The 21,582-nt window shown below is 37.4% G+C and overlaps 1 protein-coding gene across 1 annotated transcript; it reads left to right on the top strand.

Annotated features, from left to right (window-relative positions):
* Window positions 1-2,788: 2,788 nt before the first annotated feature.
* On the top strand, window positions 2,789-18,290 carry LOC104436711 (histone-lysine N-methyltransferase ASHR3). Its single transcript, XM_010049561.3, has 14 exons — window positions 2,789-3,032; window positions 3,168-3,421; window positions 4,280-4,374; window positions 11,098-11,626; window positions 12,092-12,238; window positions 12,385-12,539; window positions 12,820-12,895; window positions 13,851-13,968; window positions 14,155-14,248; window positions 15,196-15,289; window positions 15,445-15,523; window positions 16,654-16,825; window positions 17,503-17,583; window positions 17,752-18,290. The coding sequence occupies exons 1-14, from the start codon at window positions 2,789-2,791 to the stop codon at window positions 17,906-17,908; spliced, it is 2,295 nt and encodes a 764-aa protein (XP_010047863.2). The 3' UTR covers window positions 17,909-18,290.
* The last annotated feature ends 3,292 nt before the right edge of the window (window positions 18,291-21,582 follow it).

Genomic DNA, 21,582 nt, shown 5'->3' with positions numbered 1-21,582 from the left:
TTTTCCTGTCTATTCTTCACATCTGACGCCTCAATTTGAGTAGGTTCTAGTAGGAATGTGATCAATCTCAACTAGAGAAAGAGAGAAAGACGTTCGGAAAAGCAATTGAAAGGCGATTAATAGAAACAGCCGAGCTTAAGCTATTTCCCTTCCTAGTAAGCATCAAGGATTATACAATCAGGAACAAATACTTTGCTATATGTCACAAGCTTGACATCACAATAATTTCAATAAATTGACATAATCTATTATGTGAAGCAAAACAGTTAGTATAAGATACTCCATGCATCATCTCAATGCAAAATCGATAAACAACCTACTCTTCTACAAACTGACAGATGTAGAAGGAATTAAATCAAGCTACAGTCAATCAACTATATCCATCTCCATCATTGTAATATGGGATACGTTTATGATGAAGCGAGAGAGGAATAGTATGAAGAGCACCACATTCATCTGAATGTCAATTAACCCGTCTTTGTTTATTGCAAAGAAAGGTAGGCAACTTGATAAATTAGGAAAGTTGAGGCAATCTTGAGTATACGTTACTTTAGTATTATACTGGGTCCATACGAGCATCTTTTTAACGTAGTACATAACCTGTTGTACTTTAGCTAGTACGTCCATGATGGGGTGCGATTGGTCCGCACCATTTGGACTTGATACAGTACAATGGAATGACACCATTTGTAGGGGTGTCATGGAGTTGTATTGTATAAAAGCCTTTTGTAGACACTCATTGGCATTGGTTGGCAAAACATACGCACCAAATTTCTTTCCATTTCCATCAAGGAAGAAGAAGGCATTCCATTTCAGTTTTGCAAGAATAATCGGCATTTACGCCATGGAAATCGGGTGTTTTCCTTGTGATTGCATCCAGAATAACGTAAGGTAGTGTTGTTCGTGATTTATTCGCAATTCAACGTTCGTTCCGGGGCTATTTGTTATTTGTGGATCAGAATCAGGTAAGCCGTCTTCCGCCAACTTGAATTCCAACATAACCAAAATCTGAAAAGGGAAAAGGAGAAAAGTTGTACATAGCACAGAAAAGAGAGGATGAGAGTTCACGCAAGAGATCTATTCTTCTGTGAGTTACTCTCAAAAGTACGCTTGTGGTTTTCATTGTTTGGGTGACCCTTGAGGAATATGTATAAGATGTCTCTCAATAGCTCATCCTGTCCTGCGCTCGTGTCACAGCTAACAGAAACCTAAGTGCTGCTTCTCAGTATTTAATTTATATATATATAGAGCAGCCTTCCAAATTCTCTGTATTGCCTCTTTTGTACCTCCATTATATAGCCCAAAAAATTGCTTCTAAGCCGGGTAAGGTGCACTCCATTGCTTCATTCTCTGTTATCAATTTCCCTGTTCAATCATCTTCAAGCATTTTACTTAAGTATGCTGTTCAATTTAAATGTGAGACTAATGCAAACTCTAACAATGAGTCCTGACTGTCTCCTTGCTCTTGTTAGATTATCTTCTGTTGACCTAAATTGAAGTTCCTTTCACAAAATCAAAATTTATAAAAGATGTACTTATTCTCGAAATGATAGGACCTTGAATATTCCATCTACTTGATCAGATTTTTGCTGTCTTGAAAGAGGGCAAGAAAATGGACATGTTCTGGGACCCGATTGTCAAGCAGGCCAAGAGATTCTGGAGTGCGTGGGACATTCAGACCTCAGTACTATTGAGCCTCGCCTTCCAAATCATCCTTTTGGGTCTTTGGCCGTCACCGGAGTTACGTCATGGCATTCTTGATCAGACTTAAGCCGTTTGGTCGAGCTACTTAATGGCAGGCTGGGTTGCTACTGTCGGTATCGGTAAGCTTAGCGACATTAGCATCCGCGACCCTAGTTTACCCTATACAAAAATTTAACGTAAGGCCTCTCTTGCCCCCATTCTCTTGTTGCACCTAGGAAGCCCCGACACAATTACTGCCTATTCAACTCAAGATAATCAGTTGGGGGTGAGAGAAACCTGAAACAGTTGCCCAAGTGGGTCTAGTTATTTGGATTCTCCTTAGGTGCTGGACTTACACTAGCCTCTCATTCCTAAACTTGTCAATATTTCTCGCCGGGTTCATCAAATACGGGGAGAAAGCATGGGCTTTGAAATCTGCTCTCCACCAGGAGGCGGACATGGCCATTTCGAGGAACGATGAAGAGAATACCCTCCCTGAGATGTTTTGCAACTTACCTAAGATATTCCTGGCGCAGATCTAATTCTAAAAACATTTTACCACTACGACCGCATAAAACCACATTCGAAAAATCGGATCTACCACCCATTGTACATCTCCCATTCTTCGCTGTCGATAGACGATTGCCCACCTATTGAGGTTTTCAAGATTACCAAGATCGAACTAGGATTCATGTTCGATGCCCTCTATACAAAAAGGCCCATTATCTACACTAAGGTAGGTTTTATGCTCTGTTTTCTTACTTTTGTGTGCATTGTATTGACCTTTTCCGGATTCACAGTGATGTTCAGAAAAGACTTTGCATCACAAGAATGTCACCTTCACTTTTTCAGTGTTGGCTATAGCCGTGATCTTTAAATTGTATTCGGACTCGAAACTATTGGTAATTTGCCGGTAACCATTAGCAACTTTGTGGGGCAAATAAATCTTTAAAAAAAGTGATATCACATCTCAAAGTCCGACTTGATTACTCTAAAGATCCGACTTCATTGTTTTACCCAATTTAAAACCATATTTTTCCAACAGAAATTGCTCTTCTCAGACAAGGCAATAGTATGGGCAATCAAGTACCAGCATCAACTGCCAATGGAAAGACTCCTTAACTTTCTGGTCCAATTCTCTCTGGCAAAGCAAAAATGGTCAAATCGCTTGCCTCAGTTCAATCTCCTTCGTTTTTGCCTCAAGCCTGATTCGAGGAGCTTAATAACTAAGATCGTGAAATGCTGTTGCCCGGAGGAAGAGTTGGAGAAATACAGGTTCCAGGCGTACATGGAAAAAGTTCCTAGAGAGCTGCAAGAACTTGTACTTCGTGAGATGAAGGCAGCAGAGCGTCAATGAGGCTTTAAGCCCTTCACTAAAAGAGGCGAATGGGCGTTCGAGAGGCACAATGGCTGCAAAGAATTGGAATGGAGCATCCGCACCGAGTTTGGCAGGAGCATTGCCACTGGCATTTGTTACCAATTAGATGATGCTGACGAAAGTGGTGAAGCTTCTCTTAAGGAAAAGAGCAAATGGATCTCAGAATACATGATGCATCTCCTGGTTAATCTCCCTGAAATGCTATCAGTTCCTTCCGGGCAAGTTATCTACGAGCATGTACGCACAGTCATCAAGAAGCTCCAGGATTTGAAACCGGAAATGAAGGATGACCATTCAGCCTGCCAATTCCTACAAACTGTCAAACTCCCTGACCATGCCGCCAAAAAGCCGGAAGATCCTGTGATTGAACTAGGATGACTCATATTGCCTGATGCACAGCAACTGTCAAGGAAATTGTTGACGCAAGAGAAAAAATTGGAAATCATCAGCAGTGTGTGGACAAAGACACTGTGTTACGCTGCATATCACTGTGATTTGGATAGCCACGCACAACAGCTCAGGAGAGGTAGGGAGTTTATTACTCTCCTTTGGCTCCTCCTAGCTCACAAGACAGATAGGTTTAATTTTGGCAAGTGTGTTTAGAAAACTCATTGATTGATTCATTCGTGTGTTGTAATTGTAACTTAGTTGCGAATCTTGGGGGCCAACTCACTCAACTTTTTTAGCGATTCTCCTTCGTCTCTTGGTTGCCCGACTTTACCATTCTAATGCAATGAGTTAAGATAACCCATTTAAGGTTGCAAATTTCCAACTTAGTAATGCCAAATCGCATTCATCGAAAGTAAAACAGAATTATTTCAAGTAGATGTGACTTCTAAATATAAGTTGCTAATTTGCAATCATAGATAAATCACCTCAACATAGAAATCCCGTGTTGTGATCTTTCACCTCCAGGGCAAGATGGTCACTGAGTTCGGTCTTATGCAGGAATAGGCAGGCTGAAAGTTGGTCCAGCAAGAACTTTATGGAAGAGCGTCTTGATGACCTTGCATGCATGCTTATGGATAGCAGGCCAGAAGGAACTAATGGCATTTCGAGGAGATTAACCGCATCATGTAACGCGAGAACCATCTGCTCATTATCTGGAGAAAAGCTTCTCTGCTTATGTCGGCGTCATCTAGTCGGTAACAAAATGCTAGTAGCAATGCGCCAAATGGCAATCCTCCTGCTGATCTGGGCGGAGATGATCTATTACAGTTCTTTGCAGCAATCGTGCCTCTCGAGCGCCCATTCACCTCTCTCAGTGAAGGGCTCAATACATCACTGATGCTCGACCGCCTTTATCTCACAGAGTACGAGTTCTTACAGCTCTTTAGGAACTTCTTCCACTCTTCCTCGAGCGACAGCATTTCAGAATCCTAGTCCTTGAACTCCTCGAATTAGGCTTGAGGTAAATAACGCAGCATATTGAATTGAGGCAAGCAATTTGACTACTTTTTCTTCGTCAGAGAGAATTGGACGATGGAGTTCAGGAGCCTATCCATTCTCAGTTGATGCAAAGAAAGAAAACGATGTCAAAGTGAGCTGTTGAGAATGAAGGGCCGTTCATAGACGTTTCTATATTTATTAATTAAGGGTCTCCGAAACAATGAAAATGACAAGCGAATTGCTGAGAATCACTCCAAGAAAAATAGATTTCTTAGGCCCTGTTTGATAACCATTTCTGAACAATTGATTCTATCCTTTTGTTTCCTTGGAACAAAAAAAGAACGGAAATCCGTTTGGTAAAATTTCTGCTCCCGAAAACAAAAATCTATTTTTTTGTTCTCAGAAATAAATTTGAAAAAAATCAAAAAGTGAAAAAGTTGCTATTTATTTCGGGAAAACAATTTTAATAATCAAGCCTAACTTTATTTTCTTTTCTTTTCCTTTCTTTCTTTTCTCCTTCTCTCTTCTTCTTCTCCCTCCCAGTCCCAACTGGTCACCAGCCATCACCACACCTCTAGTGATCGATGAGGCTCGGTCTCCAGGCGAGCCGAGGCTCGACCTCGCCCAAGCAACATGAGACTCAACCCACCAGCCTGGCCTAGAGAGAGGCCGAGGCTCGCTAGGGCTCAATGAGCTCACCGGACCTCACCTAGCTAGTCACCAGCCATGACGACCGGTGACCAGCCACAAAGAAGGAGGAAGAAGCATAAAAAAGGGAAAATAAAAAATAAAAATAAAAATAAGAAAAATATAATAAAAGTATTAAAATTTTAAAAAAAATAAATCCTATCAAACATTTCTATCCCGAGAAAATAGAAATTTTGTACAATTACCAAACGTATTCTTTTACCCAAAAATAATTCCCGGAAACATAATGGTAACCAAACGCACTCTTAAAAAAAAGCCTCATCTCCTCTTTCCTATACTTTGCATGACTTTTGTTCTTTTATCTTTTTCTGCTTTTCCTCATGTTCTAAAATAAAGTGATGCTCAAATGGAATTAATGTATTATTAAAGATTATTTCAACTTTCCTCCTTTATGGAAAATGTCTACCTCGTACCACCTAAACAAACACCACGAGAATTACTTGCAGTGAGAGTAGCTTATTGAGTACAGAGTTCATTTCTAGTCATTTTTGTAATATTCGAGTTAGTGGTGGGACCCGTGCAAAGCAAAGTTTGAAAAGTCTAGAGGAGAAGTGAAAGGGTGGGTTTCAGCTTATATAAAGGGTAGAGTACCGAACGCACGAACTGGGAAAAGGGAAAGAAGAAAAAGAGAAAAGAAGGGAAGAAGAAGAAGAAAGGGGAAAAAGAGGAGGGGTTTTGCTCGTACAAGTTACAAGGGTTTCGTCAAGTTAAATCAACTACATATCGCAACACTTAGTAAGGATTTATGCACTTTCTTCACCACATCGAAGTATTTTTCGAAATTAAGGTTCAAAATCGAAATTGTGTGATATTTGAACCATGAAATCCAATTTTGGAGTTTTTAAGTTGTAGCATTTCATGGAAATCATGGATTAATAGTGTTGTAGAGCCATGGGGTTTAACCTGCGTCGAATTGAAACAACAGTTTAGTAGAGCAAAATTCTTAAGTTCTACATTCAAGCTCCGTGTTGTGAATAGCTTTGAATAATCACTTTAAGTGAGCAATTTGTTGATACGTGAGAATAATTTTGTCAATGTTTAAGATTGGTTTAGCCTAGTCATAGTTGAGATATTGTTTTATTTGGTTTTCATATTATTTCTCGCTTATATGATAAGATTACGAGCTTGTTGATTCCAATGAGCATTGTTATTTGATTTGTGACATATTTAGGTGAGTAATGCTATCTCTTTTTTGAATTTCTAAACTCATATTTTGAAAAAGAAAAAGGATCAAATATATTATGTGCAAAGTATGATTTGGTTAAAAGGTGAAAGTAATGTTTATGGCATTTTCTTGCATAAAAATCTAGATCAAGCATTTATTACATTTTGCATTTGTGAATGGTTTGAGAAATGTTTTAGTAAAGATATTTTAAAAGGTTCTACATATATACTACTTTGTCAATCGGATCTATGAATTGAATTCTTAAATGAATTGAGATATGTTTTACTAAAGATATCCTAATTGATGAAATGAGTTGTGAAAGAATATTAATTTCGGTTTATGAAAAGTATTCCGTTATGAAATGTTATATGATTTGGTTTGAAAAGTCCATTTATGATACAAATTATCATTTCATAGGTCCTCACCACTGGTCGACTGAGGTCGCCGGCCCTCGGCCCAAGCTTGGCAGCCTCGACTGACCCTCCCCCACCTTTTGGCAACGGCGGGGAGGCGGCGGCGAGGGCGAGCCCTCAACCGCCAACTACCTTCCTCCTCCTCCACCTTTTTTTTATTATTATTATTATTATTATTATTATTATTATTATTATTATTATTATTATTATTATTATTATTATTATGTTTTAAATTTAATATAATTAATTTTTATATTAATTATTTACCACATCAGTACCAAAACGACATCGTTTTGCACTTAACTAATTCATTTTATTCCGATTTTGGCACTCAAGTGTCACTTTCGTAAGTTTTGACACTTAAGTATCTCTTTGTGCCAAGTTATGACACTCCTGGTGTTCGTGTGTTGTTTTTTAAATTTGAGATTGTTGTTCCTTATTCTTTTTCCTCTATTTCCTTTTGCCATTTGATGGCCATCAACGACCCTTGCCAAAGTCCGGCACGGGCAACCCAACCGTTGGTGGAGGGAACTAAACCGTTGGTGGAGGGAACTAGGGAAAAAGAAAAAAGAGACAAAAAATAGAGAAATAATTTCATAAAATTTAAAAAGAATTGCCCGTCATTGTTAATTATGCCATATAGGATAGCCAGTACTAACTCGATCTCTATGTTAGCAATTTTCAGCCAAGATCAGTTAGAATAACTACATTAGCAAATCGTTAAAATGTTTAAGACTCAATTAGTAGCATTAAAGGGTTTAGGATTGAATTAGTCGTCATGCAATAGGTTTAAAACTAAATTTGCTTAATTGAAAAGTTTAGGACTTTTTAGATAATTTTCTTGAATTATTTATTTTTTGATGTTTTGGCTTTTATTGATTGGAAAATCTTTATATGCTCTTAAAAGGGCCTGATGACCCGGCCATGGGTTCCAAGGTTTGATAGCGTGAGGACTGGGGTTTGCTTGGTCAAAACTCATCCCCGACTGCCAAGATCTCTAGTCCGATGGCCATGGACCTTACACAGGAGACCTAGTCTAACGTTCATGCACCGAGTTCGGTCCCCGAAAGGTTCAGCCTAGCCGACAGCCAACAAGCCTCCGGTCGGGGTAATCAGAATTATTCACGACAACGTCCGAGGCTGAAGAAAGTCTCCAGGAAGCAACTCCCACATTTCGAAAGTTCTATATATATAAATTGGTGGATGAATTGTATCCAAACTCCCAAGCTGTTACCCATGAAATTTTGAATATTATGAAAAAATGCATAAGGCATGGAAACCTTGAATCACGTTGATTTGGTGTATAGAGTTTACGAAATGTTTGGTATCCTTGATTGACTATAGGGTGTAGTATAATGTCCAAAGGACCAAAGAAATCCAACCAAGAGCTAAACCAATTGGGTAGGCTTTGTCTTGGGAAGTTATCTTTGAAGAAGACTAGCCAAGTATGTTGGAAGTTTGTATTTTGTCTATAGAAGACGTTCGGGAAGAATGTAATCTATCTAGGTATTCCTCCTTGGCCTTTGGGTCAGTGATTAGACAATATTTATGGTCCCTTTTGGCCAATATGAATGGAATGTTATGTCATTCGGTCTCAAAAATGCCCCTTCAGAATTCCAAAGAATTATGAACGAGATTTCCAATCCTTATTTAGAATACATCGTAGTTTATATAGATGATGTTCTAGTATTCTCTTCCAATATAGAACAACATTTCAAACACTTATCTACTTTCATAAAAATAATAATACAAAACGGTATTGTAGTCTCTCCTACTAAAATTGCACTGTTCAAAACTAAGATTAGATTCTTAGGTCATTAGATACATTTAAGTACTATAACTCCCATTGAAAGATCAATTTCTTTTACTGATAAATTCCCTGATGAGATTAAAGATCAAACAGGTCTATAACAACAAAGAACAAGTTGTTCGGTTCATATCAAAACATTGGAATTCCACTCAACAAAATTATTCGATAATAAAAAAAAAAATACTTGCTATAGTTTTGTCTATATCAAAATTCCAATGAAATTTATTAAATCAAAAATTCCTCTTGAGAATTGATTGCAAATCAGCCAAAGATGTTTTACAAAAAGACGTTTTAAACATTACATCAAAACAGATTTTTGCCAGATGGCAAGCCCTCCTCCTAGTATGCATAGAGACACTCCCACACACGATACAATACATTTACCTCATTCCGCCAGTAGAAGTAATCATGAGACACCTCCTGAACCAGAAATTAGTGGTTTAGATAATAGATCAAGGATTTCCAGGTCTATTTATCAACAAAATCAGCCTGAACCAGTCCCAAAAAATGCAAATTCTCCTCATCATTCTCTCACTTATTCACAAATGATAGATGCCGACCTTAATGTTTTAAAAAAACATTTTGAACCAAACAAGGCTTTCCATACTGACTGTAGAAGATGGATTCTACGACGAGGATCCAATCAAATTCGCAAAAAACATTTTTCCAAAAAACTGGTTCTTCAAACCACATAACCCAAACAAAACACTTGCTTATTATGAACAGATCTTAATGGAAACAAAATCGGCAAGGTTTACTCACTTTGCTAACAAATCCTCCACCCTGGACCTCTGTCTATATAGACATTGTCAAACAAATAAAAATGCATGTAAAAGATATTAATCTTTGTTTAGGTTGATCTCGTAGTAGTCGTCTTCATTAGTGTTTCCACTGTGATGTGACTGTGAGGATCCGTCTGTATTGTCTTGAGATTTGGAAGATCCACTGTGATCCTTCCGCTTCAAAAAGCATTCTTCTAAGGATGTTGCAGTATTCCTCCTTGCTCTAGACTGCAGCCAATGCTGCACTTGCAATGGATTTTTCTTGTAGAAAAGATGTATTTGACGGTACCTTGGTTATATATATATTAAACGATTCTTATCCATTCCTTTGCTCAAACAACTCAGATTATTCTTTGATAGGTTGCTTTTCTGCAAAAAAGTAAATTGACTTCTAAATGATTCGTATAAGGAACTTCATCAGAAGGTATTCTCGGAGCACTTTTTAAGTAGACAGGTAAAGAAATATGGCCATATCAAATATATCATACGCTTCCTCTCATCTTTGCCAACTGATGATCGGTTCTCAATCTAGTTTCACCCCAAAATTGGAAATTGGTTTAGAGGGACTTGTTCCTATTTTTCGGGAACCAGGATGGTTTCCTAGCAGTCCAATGAAACTAGTCGAATTCAAATGAAAAAATGTCCCGAACTCCATGAGAGGTGAAGGAGACCTAGAAAAAAGGAAAGACTGAAAGAGAGGTAGGATTGAGCATCGTGCGATGAAAGGGAAAGATCGAAAGAGGAGAGAAAGCATACGTGAGACATTTAAAAAAAATAAGTAAGAAAACAATTGGTATAGGTAATCCGATTCGACCCAATTCTCCCCTTGGAATAGAGAATTAGACCATTCAAACACCAATTTCACTTTTAGAAATTGAGAACTAGATCGGCATTCCCAAGGAACCAGCTAGCTTGGTCGGTCTTGCTCAACCCTATTTTTGCTAAGGGTGAGCATTGGTCCAAAGTCAATCCTAGACTAACTTAGATTGGGCCAACCGGTTGGTCCTAGTTCAATTCTCAAGGGGACTGGGTCGATCATTGGTCTTGAAACCTTTGGATTGTGTATTGTGGGGGTTGGTCATTAGTCTTAAGAATTTAGGGTTGGTTCAACCCAAACTTTATATGCTTTTGTCTACTCTAAATTCTAGCACCTCCTCCTTCATTTTCTTCATAGTTCAATTTGTTGTGTAAATTAAAAAGTAGAAAGAAACAGTCCTAGTTCAACGAAAAAGAAGCCCTCTTCACTCACCTTGGCTTGGCTTGCCCACCTTGGCCTCGCTCACCTTGTTGGTCGCGCTCGCCTCTATTCCCTCATCTCGTGTGTTTGGTTTTATGGCTTGTCGCTTTTAGCAAAAGTAAATTTCTATTGTTATATTATCTTATATTTATGTTTGATATATATTGGTATTTACAATGTCGTATTGTTTATATATATGTAATTTCAAGTAATATGTTTGTCCCTTTGAGAAATATAAAAAATGAAAAAATATATATATATCGGTTGGTCCCGAATTGACTTTGGAACCGAACCATAAGGTCAATTTGGTCCTCAATCTTAGGCTCAACATAATTGGTCCTTCATCTCAAAAATTAGATACTAACATGGTGCGAACTAGTCTTTGGATTAGGTGTTGGACTAGCTAGCCCAACTTGGATTATACTTGCCCCTAATCTTTGCCCCTCTTTTGTTGGTCCGAAACCCCCCGCCCCGTAAAAATTCACACCGCCCAAATGGAAAAAAAATAAAAAATGAAAATTTAAAAAGAAAGAAATCCCGTTTCCCGCCAAAACCAAAAACCCCTCCCTCCCTTCCCCGCTCCCTCCCCTCTTCTCTCTCTCTCTCTCTCTCTCCTCGACTCGTTCAGACACGTTCCTCCGATCCGTCTAGGGTTCCTCCTCTGCAACCGAGACGAGGCGGGGCCACGGCAGAGCCCGAGCGGGAGCCATGCCGGACCTGGGCGTCAACCCATCCTCCCTCTCCTCGCCTCTCGCCGTCGCGGCGGCGGCGGCGGCGGCGGCGGCTCCGGCGGCGGCTCGGGCCTCAAGTCGGCCCCTCCTCGCGGCGCCGCCGAGGGCCCCCTCCCGCACCCGCCGAAAACCCTAGGCGGAGTCCCCGACCGCGAGCCGGCGCGGGAGAGGAACCGGCACTCGCAGAACTGGGGCGCCGCGCCGCCGCCGCGGAGGAACGCGGCGAGGACGCTGGAGGACTACGTCGGGGACTGGGCCGAGCGGAAGGTGGGGTCGGGCGAGGCGCGGTCCCAGTGCTTCCTCCCGTTCCTCGTCGGTGCCAAGAGAATGGTGAGAGCTCCGTAATCTCTGCCCCCCGGCGTTCGTTTTCTTTCTTCGATTTCTCTTTGCTTGTTGGTTGGAAGCTGGGCAGGTGGGGAAATGTGGCTGACTCCGCGAGTTGATGTAGTTCTTTGAATTGTATTCGTCATCTTTAGCAGTTCGTGAAGGTTATCTATGTCAGGATAATAACTGTATGTGCTTGAGACTTACTGTTACATGAAATATGGTAGCCTCTGATCAATTTTTACTGTAATATTTGAGTCACTGCTTACGCCTTTATATGGGTCAATTTTCGAACGATAGAAAAAAACCTATTTGCAAACGACTTACTCAATTCAGCAGCGACAAATGAGTAGTGCTGCAAAGGTTTTTCTGCCGGTCTCTGTTCCCTTTTTTAATGTGGATAATAGAGCGTGAGAGGGCTTTCCAGTCATGAGCATGGTCTTGCTTGAATGACATTTCACTCTGTATCAGGCGAAATGCGTCATTTGCCATCATTTTATATTCCCCGATGAGGAGTTGCATTGTGTGGTTCGTGGTTGTAATGGGACCTATCACTCGTCATGTGCAAAGGAAAGGCTCGGGGTATCCAATTTGAAGAATTTCAAGTGTCCACAACATGTGAGATCTCTTTTTCTTTTACAATTTGATGCTTTGCCCATTTTATTTATTTAATTTTTTTTAATTTAGCGAGTTACATGTCATTTTCCTTTGCATGGTCTGCAAGTAATTTTTTTGTTGTATACATTTGTGTTTTATTCGTGAAGGCATGCTTCATCTGCAAACAGAGACAACCACACTGGCGATGTGTGCTGTGCACTTTAGCCTCACATTATAAGTGTGCGGCATGGCCGGAAAAGGTGATGCATTTGAAGAATCCACCAGGTCGAGCTGTCTGTTGGAGGCATCTGACTAATTCACGGTTGGTTAAGAAGGTCAATCTCTTTGCTTCATCAGAGAGGTTATTTTTCTGGTGAAGCTATTTGACAATACCACTTTAGGATGTTTTCATTTAAAGAGTATGACGCTCTATTAACCCTTTTCATGCTACTAAACAATGTAGTAGTTTTAGACAATATTCAATGGTTCAAATATTCAAAATTTCCAGCCCATTTTCCTTTTCTCTTTCCACAATCAAGTTGCCTCAAATTTTCCTTAAGTTTATCTGTATTTCGTTCTGAAGTTCTATATTATTCCTATAGTTTACTGGTCGGGTTGGCTGACAGGATTACATGTTTGTTGAATGAGCAGCATGCTGTTTCGACATCAGACATAGAGGTCAGCCATTGGAGAACCTTGATTATTTAAGTTATATGGGGTAGTTTCATATATTATGATTTAACTATGGCACCTAGTGAACATTACAAACTCATTGGTATGGCATGGGATTGAAATCCAATGAAACTGCACTTCCAAAAGAACAATAGTAAAGAATTATGCACGGACTTAATGAATGCTCTGTTAGGTGTTACCTGAATGCAGTCATTAACACCATTTTTAGATCCACTTAGTGTAAGAAGACATCCATTTTGGCATTTGTATGTTATACATATCTAATTCCTGCAAACTAAATTGAAAATACAAGCACTATTGGCACTTAGTATTCTGCATGCTGCATCTACCAAGTGAAATGGTGATAAGGTATGTCTTCCCTTGTGGAGACAGTGGAACAACAGTTATGTGTGCTCTAATCATCTGTTCTTTCATCTCTTTTGACAAGATTTCCCATTGTTTCTCGACAAAAGTCTTTACATACTGGTTTTTTCATTTCTACAGTTGCCATGGAAATTGCGGTTTTCACATATTATCATCTTGTTCCTACTTCCTCCTAAGGACATTTTAATGCTTTGTAGCCTGTAGGCAGGTTGTTACATGTACTTGCAAACTATATTGTGGTTAATGTATATATTCCCTAGAACTGATATTGAGTGCAGCTCGCATGTCCATAGTGTCTATTCCACTTGAGATGACATTAGGTAGTCTTTGTAGACAATTTAATATCTGTTCTAATACAAATTTTGCTTATCCTGCCCTAATATGCATGTGTCCCAACACTATTAACCTTACTTTTTATGTTTGATGATTTTATGTTCATCCAAGTTCTGCTAGATAGCCATATAGCAATAAATAGACCAGTTCTTTTGCAGTCTGATGTCCAAATGATTGGAAGTTGCTTATTGATCCTTCTAAGTGCTACCCTGGGACGCTAACTTTTATATACTTGCTACTGTAGGAAATTTTCAGTCGCTTACCTACACCTTATGATGAAGAGGAGTTTAAGTTTGATATAACAATGAAAGACATGATTGAAAATAAGATGGAGCCACCTCCATACGTGCACATTAGGCGAAGTATCCTTTGTGTTGCATTGTGTTATATTGTTTAGAGTACTTGGTCATGTTGGCAATTACAGAAAAATGTTATAGTGGAGAATTCTGGATGACAAAAGATACGGAGGATCCATACCGGTTGATGTTTTATTCACCCATCATTGTTGCAGTCATCACTTGTATGATACTGGCCTTTACTGGAATCAGATATTTATCTTATCAGAAAGAAGCGTGACGATGTTGGTGATGGTATTGGATGCTCAAGTTGCAGTTCCATGTGCTCTGATAATTGTGTGTGCAGGTATTAGTAAGGATCTTTCTGCCTACTCCAGTGTTACAACTGTCCTTCCTGCACTCATATTGGGGATCTTCGTCTCATACAACATTAAAAGAATTAATGAATTTTACAGTCTGCAAGAATTATACATTAATACCATATTAATTTCTACATACGTAGCCTTATCAGTGATAGCCTTAGGCTGCGTACTTGGGAACGAACACTCTAGACTCTTAAATTGTAGTGTGTGTCTCTTTTCATTGATGGTTGAAAAGCAGCTTAATTAATTTTTCTGTACTTCTCCACACTCACAGAGGGAGGAAGGAGAAATTGGGGATGCATGGGGAGGTCACTGCAACATCCCTGCATTTAGTTTCTTTAGTTAAGAAATTTGACAGCGCACTCTTCCTTTTATTGTCAACACATTTAAGGGGGCCTCAGAAATAAATTTAAAACCAGACATCAAGTTCTTCCATCTCACTGATTTATAGAATTTTCGCTCTATTTGATAAATGTGCATCTTGTATTGTTCATGTGCCTCGTGACTTATGGGCGTTTTATGGGTAGCCAGGCAGAGTGCAATGGTGCATCCTAGAATGCCTTTGTTGATTCACTATCTTGAGTCCTAGTGCTGTTCTAGTGTTTATTAGGATCATTTACTGGGTAAGGATACATGACATTAATAACAATAGTGAAGAAATTGGTCGATGACAAATTACCAATTCGCTGATAGTACTGTCATTTAACTGCTTCAATCAGCCTAAGGTTGTGGAAATTTAGTCTTGCATGAGATTATCTGGTCATTTGGACTCTAACTATGGTGTGCTCTAGGAGTGAGTTAGGGGTAAATGTGACTCAAAATTGTGTTTGTAAAGTTTTATTCTGACGGTATGCTTTATCAATTACTTGTATAGCATTATTTTCTTTGAGTTCTGTCCCAGCCAATGATGCATATATAACTTTTCTGATAGGGTCCAATGCATAAGCTGCTCAAAGGCTTGTCGTTGCCCAGAAAATTGCAACAACAGGCCATTTCGGAAGGACAAGAAGATAAAGATTGTTAAAGTAAGATAGTATCTTCAGTTACACTGAATTAATTTATCTGTTGAGTATATTGTTTCTAAGAATGAGAAGATACATTATTTTGCAATTTTACTTTCATTATTCATTGAAGTTCTGTATTCAATGACTTAAATGGAAAATATTATTTTCCATGTCAGACAGAATTCTGTGGTTGGGGTGTAGAGGCAGCTGAATCCATAAATAAAGGGGAATTTATCATTGAATATATCGGAGAAGGTAAACAATGTTTGTGGCTAATATCAGTGGTGTTTTCTCATCTTTTTTTCTTGCCTGGGTTGTCAGTAGTTGAGATCATTGGTGTTTGTCTCATCTTTATATTGGTGAGGTTTATGTAACATCTATGCCAGATCTAGTATAGGCCTCTTTGTTGCCGTTTCATTTTGTTGTTAATGTAGATTTTATAGCCTGTTTGGCATATGCAAGTTTTTGAAATTTTCATTTTCATTCTCATTTAACAATGACAGAACACCATGAAAATGTGTTTGGGATGGTTTTGGACATATTTTCAATTTAAAATGCAGTAGTTTTATTTTATGTATAGGCTGGAGGATAAAAAAACACCTTTTTCCTGTTTTCACAACATTCAGTCAAAAGAGAATTCCCATGTTTCATTCCAGACTAAGCTGGTCTTCTTCATGGCAACTGCAACTTCTTATGTCAATCAACTTGTGATAGAGAGAAGTGCTTAACCATTATCACAGACTCGCCATAGCCATGTTTATGGAGAAAGCTTCCACATCAAGGGTTTTATTATGTCAATTGCATAAGATTCTAAAGATCAGCGAAGTATCCTGAGCATTATAGTTGAAAAGATAAGAAAAGGAAAGAGAAAGATGGAGTAGAAAAATAAAACAAAAATTTTCTAAACAGTTTTTCAGGGAATTAATTTTGGTTTTAGTAATTTTGTTAAAATCAAAGCAACATGTATTCTTTTAGTGTAACTTGATGAAACCAGAAATTTGAAAACACATACTTTTTCAAGATTTTCATATCTAATTAAATTTTCCAGTAACCAAATATGTTTTTTAAGAAAACAGAGAACTAAAAATAGAAAAAAAAATCTGTTTTCATTTTCACATAAAGGAAAAAAATTGAAACCCTTTTCATGAATCAAATTGGCCTTTAAGGGATATTCAACTTGATCTTTCTTTTCCTTGAAGACTAAAGACCTTGGGTTAGGGCCTCTTAGAGATTTTCTTTAACTTTGTAATATCATCAGTCACTTATTTGGCAGCTTTGCTATCATTTGCTCCTAATGAACTTTCTTATTTGTCTACTCTTAAATAGCTGATTGTTTAGATTTTTCTTCAATTTACTTACTTCATCAGTCACCATCCCTGCTTCAGTTATCGATGATGCTTTATGTGAAAAAAGGCTTTGGGATATGAAATTTAGAGGCATGAAGAATTTCTACATGTGTGAGGTACGAAAGGACTTCACAATTGATGCAACATTCAAGGGAAATGCATCTCGCTTTCTTAACCACGGCTGCAATCCTAACTGTTTCCTGGAGAAGTGGTTAGTTTGGTCAATTCCACTACCTGATTCTATTGCTGTTTTGTCATTTCTAGGAAAAAAATTTCTTAAGTTTCTACTCACTATATATGTTAGCATTAAAAAGTTTCCCATGCTTTTGTCAAATCAAACAATTTTCCTGGCTAGGAATTTCTAGATTCAATTTTACCTGGTCTGTCAACCGAGAGGCAGTCTCTACAGAATGTTATATGATGCTTCCTTAGCCCTTGTGATTTAACATTGCAAATGTCATATTTGACTATTTTATTATGTGTTAAGTATATCAAATATTACATCTGCAACTGTCTTCTTTCAGGCTTCTTAAATAAAAGTGAGACTGACATGCGTTAAATAGGAGTCTCAAAAAAATATTTCTGGCTTGAGCTTTCTAGTGTAGACAAACTTAAAACTTTCGTGCGCCACTTGGCCTGAGGAAAGGCATCAGTATACAATAAATATCAGTTTTACATGGCTGTTAGTTTCCCCAATCAGTCTGAAGTCTCTTCCTCACATCCAGCAATCCTCTCATGCCTCTGGTTCATCTAATGAGACATCAAATATACAGTTCTTGCTACATGTCTGGTTTTATAGTCTTTCCTGTTGGCAATGCCTTCTCTCTCTAATGGGGATACCGTTCCACAATCTTTGAACTCTGGGACTCAATAAGTTGACTTTTTCAGGCAAGTTGAGGGGGAAACAAGGGTGGGTGTTTTTGCAGCTCGGTCAATAAAAGTTGGTGAGCCACTAACATATGATTACAGGTTAGTGAGGCTTTATTGATTGAAAACTTAAAAAGTATGATCCATGTTTTTTGCTTGTGCAGCCTTGAAATAACATTCATAGATGTACTTTTACCTTACTCCACTTAAATTAAATAAGTTAAAAGCCCCTGCAATGGCTTCTTAACTTTTCTCTTTCCCTCTGTAAAGATTTGTACAATTTGGTCCCGAGGTGGAGTGCTGCTGTGGATCTCAAAACTGTCAAGGATATCTGGGAACCAAAAAGAAGATAGCCAAGTTAGAGGTTTGCTGGGGTTCAAAACGCAGAAGAACAGCAGCTGCTTATGTAGCCATTTTAACTTTGTGATTTGCCACAGGCCTTTGTTCGCCAGAATCATCGATGATGTACATTCTTTACTATGAACAGAAAAAAAAATAAGACCGAGCTTGACAAGCGAAAGAGACTCTCCCAGTCAGTCACCAAGACAAAGCTTTCCTTTCAGAGAATACAAGCCTCTGTCCACACCATTGGACCTCCGTCTGGTTCATCTGCAGTTCTTGGTTGGATTTGCATGAATACTGGCCATTTGAATCATGTACGAGAGATTGATTGTTTCCTTCAGTTTGGTTCCACTTCCCTTGTATTCTTTTAAGTCCCTATATACTGAAATTTTTTACTGGACCCCCAGCTAATTGTAATTTGACTTTGATCTGATGATGAGTGGTAATATTATGATTTGTTCGATTCAGGCATTTGATTTTAGTAATGATCAATTGGTCGCATGATTCTGTACTTGTCTAGCACCAAAAGAAAAATTGTGGTTTTAGCCCGAGTAGTCGTTCGATGTTTGTGCTGGAGTTCTGCTATGGAGTAACTGCAGTTGTGCATATGCAATAACTAGCAATGACCATACATTGGTTTGTTTGAACCCATTCAAACTGAAGCGAAATTGATGATTTAAACTGGCTTAGGGGATGGATTTTGTAGTTAGGTTTAGGAACGAATTGAACATAAATGACCTTGCATTTTTAATAATTAAATAAAAACCAAATCAGTCAGAATCATCACAATACGATTTTTATTAATAATCAACGGTTTATCAAATTAAATTGGATGATTATATTTGATCGAAACAGTTACGAAACTACTAATATGATTGGTCGTATAAGTTGAAAATTAAGTTTGTTATGTCTTTATAGTCAAAACTTATTATAAATTAAATTATAAATGACAAACATCTAATCAAATATTTGTAGATCAAATTGCTATTACATATTTTAGACTGTAATTAAAAGTCAGTCATAATCATGGTTTCAATTGGTAGATAATTAAAGTCTACAAACTTTGATGGTGTGGATCTTTAATTGAATTATGATCATTGTATTTTTAAATGATATTGTATTTGTTAATCACCTTCGATGACTTATATAGAGGAACGATATTTACTAATTACAATAACTAAATATCTATATAAGATGCGAAAAAACTAAATGTCCGAAATAAAATGATGCTCAAATGAAAGAACCGATATCAAATAAGAATTACTATGATTTTCAAATTTGCCAATAATGATTGCAAAGTATGCATTTTGATAAAATTTATGATTATAAAAAAAAAAAAAAAAAAAGATATTGAAAGAGAGCTAGTAAACTATATGTCAGACACTATAATTATAGTTAGACACGAAAACTATTATTATTTTAATCCATTATGTATAAATATTGTGTATGATTGCTTTTAGGAATGTGATTATAAAATAAATTAGGCTTTGATCTTAATATCAATAAAAATTCCAAAGGTATTTTGAACATTTAATGTGTGTTTGATAACATTTCCATTTCTTTATTTTTTTTGTTCTTTTGTTCTTCGGAGAGAGAAAACATAAATCCGTTTGTGTATCTCAATTAAAATTTTCTAATCTCAGAATAGAAAAGTGGTCAAAAAATAGATTTGGAACAAAAATAAAAAGCTAAAAAAAAAAAACTACCTTTTTGTTCTCGGGAACAAAAGGAGAAACAAGTTCATTTTGGAGAAACAAGCTCAACATGACCTAATATTGTCCTTACACAATTAACACAAAGTCTGCGGGAGACACAAATCTAGACCAAGTCTCCTAACCTGATCCAAGTCCTCATTTGTTGGAATAAAAAATTAAAAATTTCAGAAATTTAGGAAAATTAGTAATTAGATTTTGAGTAGTTTTTTAATAGATTTTAGTATTAACTAGTTTTAAATTAGTGCATAAAAAATATGAATTTTTTTGGATGAAAATTAGATTCAAATTTGAATAAGCTCTTAAGCTTTACAATATGGTTTTTTGAATATAGTTTTCTCTTAAAGAAAATGCTATATTAGGACAGTTTGGCGACCCCAGTGAGAGAAGACATCTTCTTTGCTTAAGATTCTACTAGAGACATCCTTTGAGATTATTTGCAATTCTGTTTTAATAAAATCCGATGGCTCCGTATAAGTTTTTTGCACTACCATTTGTCCTGTGTTCATAGCAATTGAATAAGCATGTGTTCTATAGATTTCCAATGCCATTTTCTTGAAGGTTTGATGAGTTTGTGCAAATAAGCACCACCAACTTTAAGATCGCCTTCATCCTCGGTTGTTTAGTTTTTGCCCATTCCACCAAAAAACGCTTGTTCTTCTCCTTGCAATTAAAAAAGTTCAATAGGCCTATACACATGTTTATTGTAATACCCAAATATTTACTATCAACCTCATCATATTGTGAGTTATAAACCAATGGGACTATTTCCTACGATTTCTAGCCATCCATCTTTGATTAACTATTATGTTGGATTATGCGAAGCCATCTTAGAATATCGTGATCAATTAAATCTTTATAAAATTCCAGTTTTGTTCATACATGACTTTTTAAGTCTCCATTGACATTTTCATAATTAAATAAAAAAAATTGGAAATAGAAATTCTTAGGGTCATAGTTAACGCATTTTTTTCTTTTTTATTCCAAACATAAAAGTTCTATGCAATTATCAAAAGCGTTATTCATAAACTCGTTTAAGGAATAGAAATATAAAAAATTATTCTTGAATAGAAGTTATTCTTGAGAATAGAAGAATAGAAATATTATCAATAAAGCTTCTTCTATGCTCTTTGGTTTGATCCGGTGCTAATTGCGACCTTCATTCATTTCGCCGCTTGTTGATTTGTTTGATTGATGATCTCTTGATTGGAACATCCTTAACGAGATGCTTCTTGAGTTGTAAGCTTTGGAAGATCTGGAGTGGTTCCGACTCTTTCTTGATGAGTTCTGACTTGATTCATCTTGTGTTGAGTCTTGAAAATTGACATTCATTGACTCCTACCGGCTCTTCTTGTTATAGACTCAAGGCTTTTAAACGGGAGTAATCATCAACTACTAGGCAATACTTTTACCCCCAATACTTTGAGTTCGTTGGTCCGAAGAGATCCATATGTTCTAGTACATGATTAGTAGAGACATAATTAATTGGCTTAAAAGAATTTCTACCTGCTTTCCCAAAATACATGGAGTGCATGAATTTTGGTATGGCAATCGGGGTAGTCCTCAACAAGCTGTTTTGGAAGAGATTTTGGCTAATTGCTTCATGTTGACATGACCAAGCTTTTTGTTAAGCTTGCTTCGTCTTGAATTGAGATAGGCATTGCGATTCATTTGGTTTCACATCCAGAAAATAGATATTTCCATGTCTTCACCCATTCGAGCAGAGTCTTTTCGATTCCAGTAACATGTTCCTTCTTTTTTGAAAGAAGATCTTGAAACCAAAAGATTCACACAATTGACTAATGTTGAGAAGATTGTAATTGAGTCCTTCCACTAAGGAAACATTACTTATTGTGAGAGTTCCAATTTTCACGGTTCCAAATCCCACAATACTCCTTTGTTGTTTCCTCCAAATGAAACTTTTCCACCATTTACTTGAGCAATCTTTATAAAGCAATTTGAGTCTCCCGTCATGTGTCTTCATCCGCCGTCAAGATACCACTTTTTTTCTTGACGGAGACCCGCATTTAAAATAAAGTCTCAAGCT

This window comes from Eucalyptus grandis, chromosome 3, assembly GCF_016545825.1.
Source record: "Eucalyptus grandis isolate ANBG69807.140 chromosome 3, ASM1654582v1, whole genome shotgun sequence".
NCBI lineage: Eukaryota > Viridiplantae > Streptophyta > Magnoliopsida > Myrtales > Myrtaceae > Eucalyptus > Eucalyptus grandis.
The sequence above is the reverse complement of the archived record's forward strand: the minus strand, read 5'-3'. Positions and strand labels throughout refer to the sequence as shown.

Excerpts from the sequence above, each read along its gene's own strand:
- LOC104436711 (XM_010049561.3), top strand. The coding sequence starts at position 2,789 with ATGGAAAGACTCCTTAACTTTCTGGTCCAATTCTCTCTGGCAAAGCAA. Across the intron at positions 13,969-14,154 it reads ATACGTGCACATTAGGCGAA|ATATTTATCTTATCAGAAAG; the intron begins GTATCCTTTGTG and ends TACTGGAATCAG. Across the intron at positions 15,524-16,653 it reads CATTGAATATATCGGAGAAG|TTATCGATGATGCTTTATGT; the intron begins GTAAACAATGTT and ends TCCCTGCTTCAG.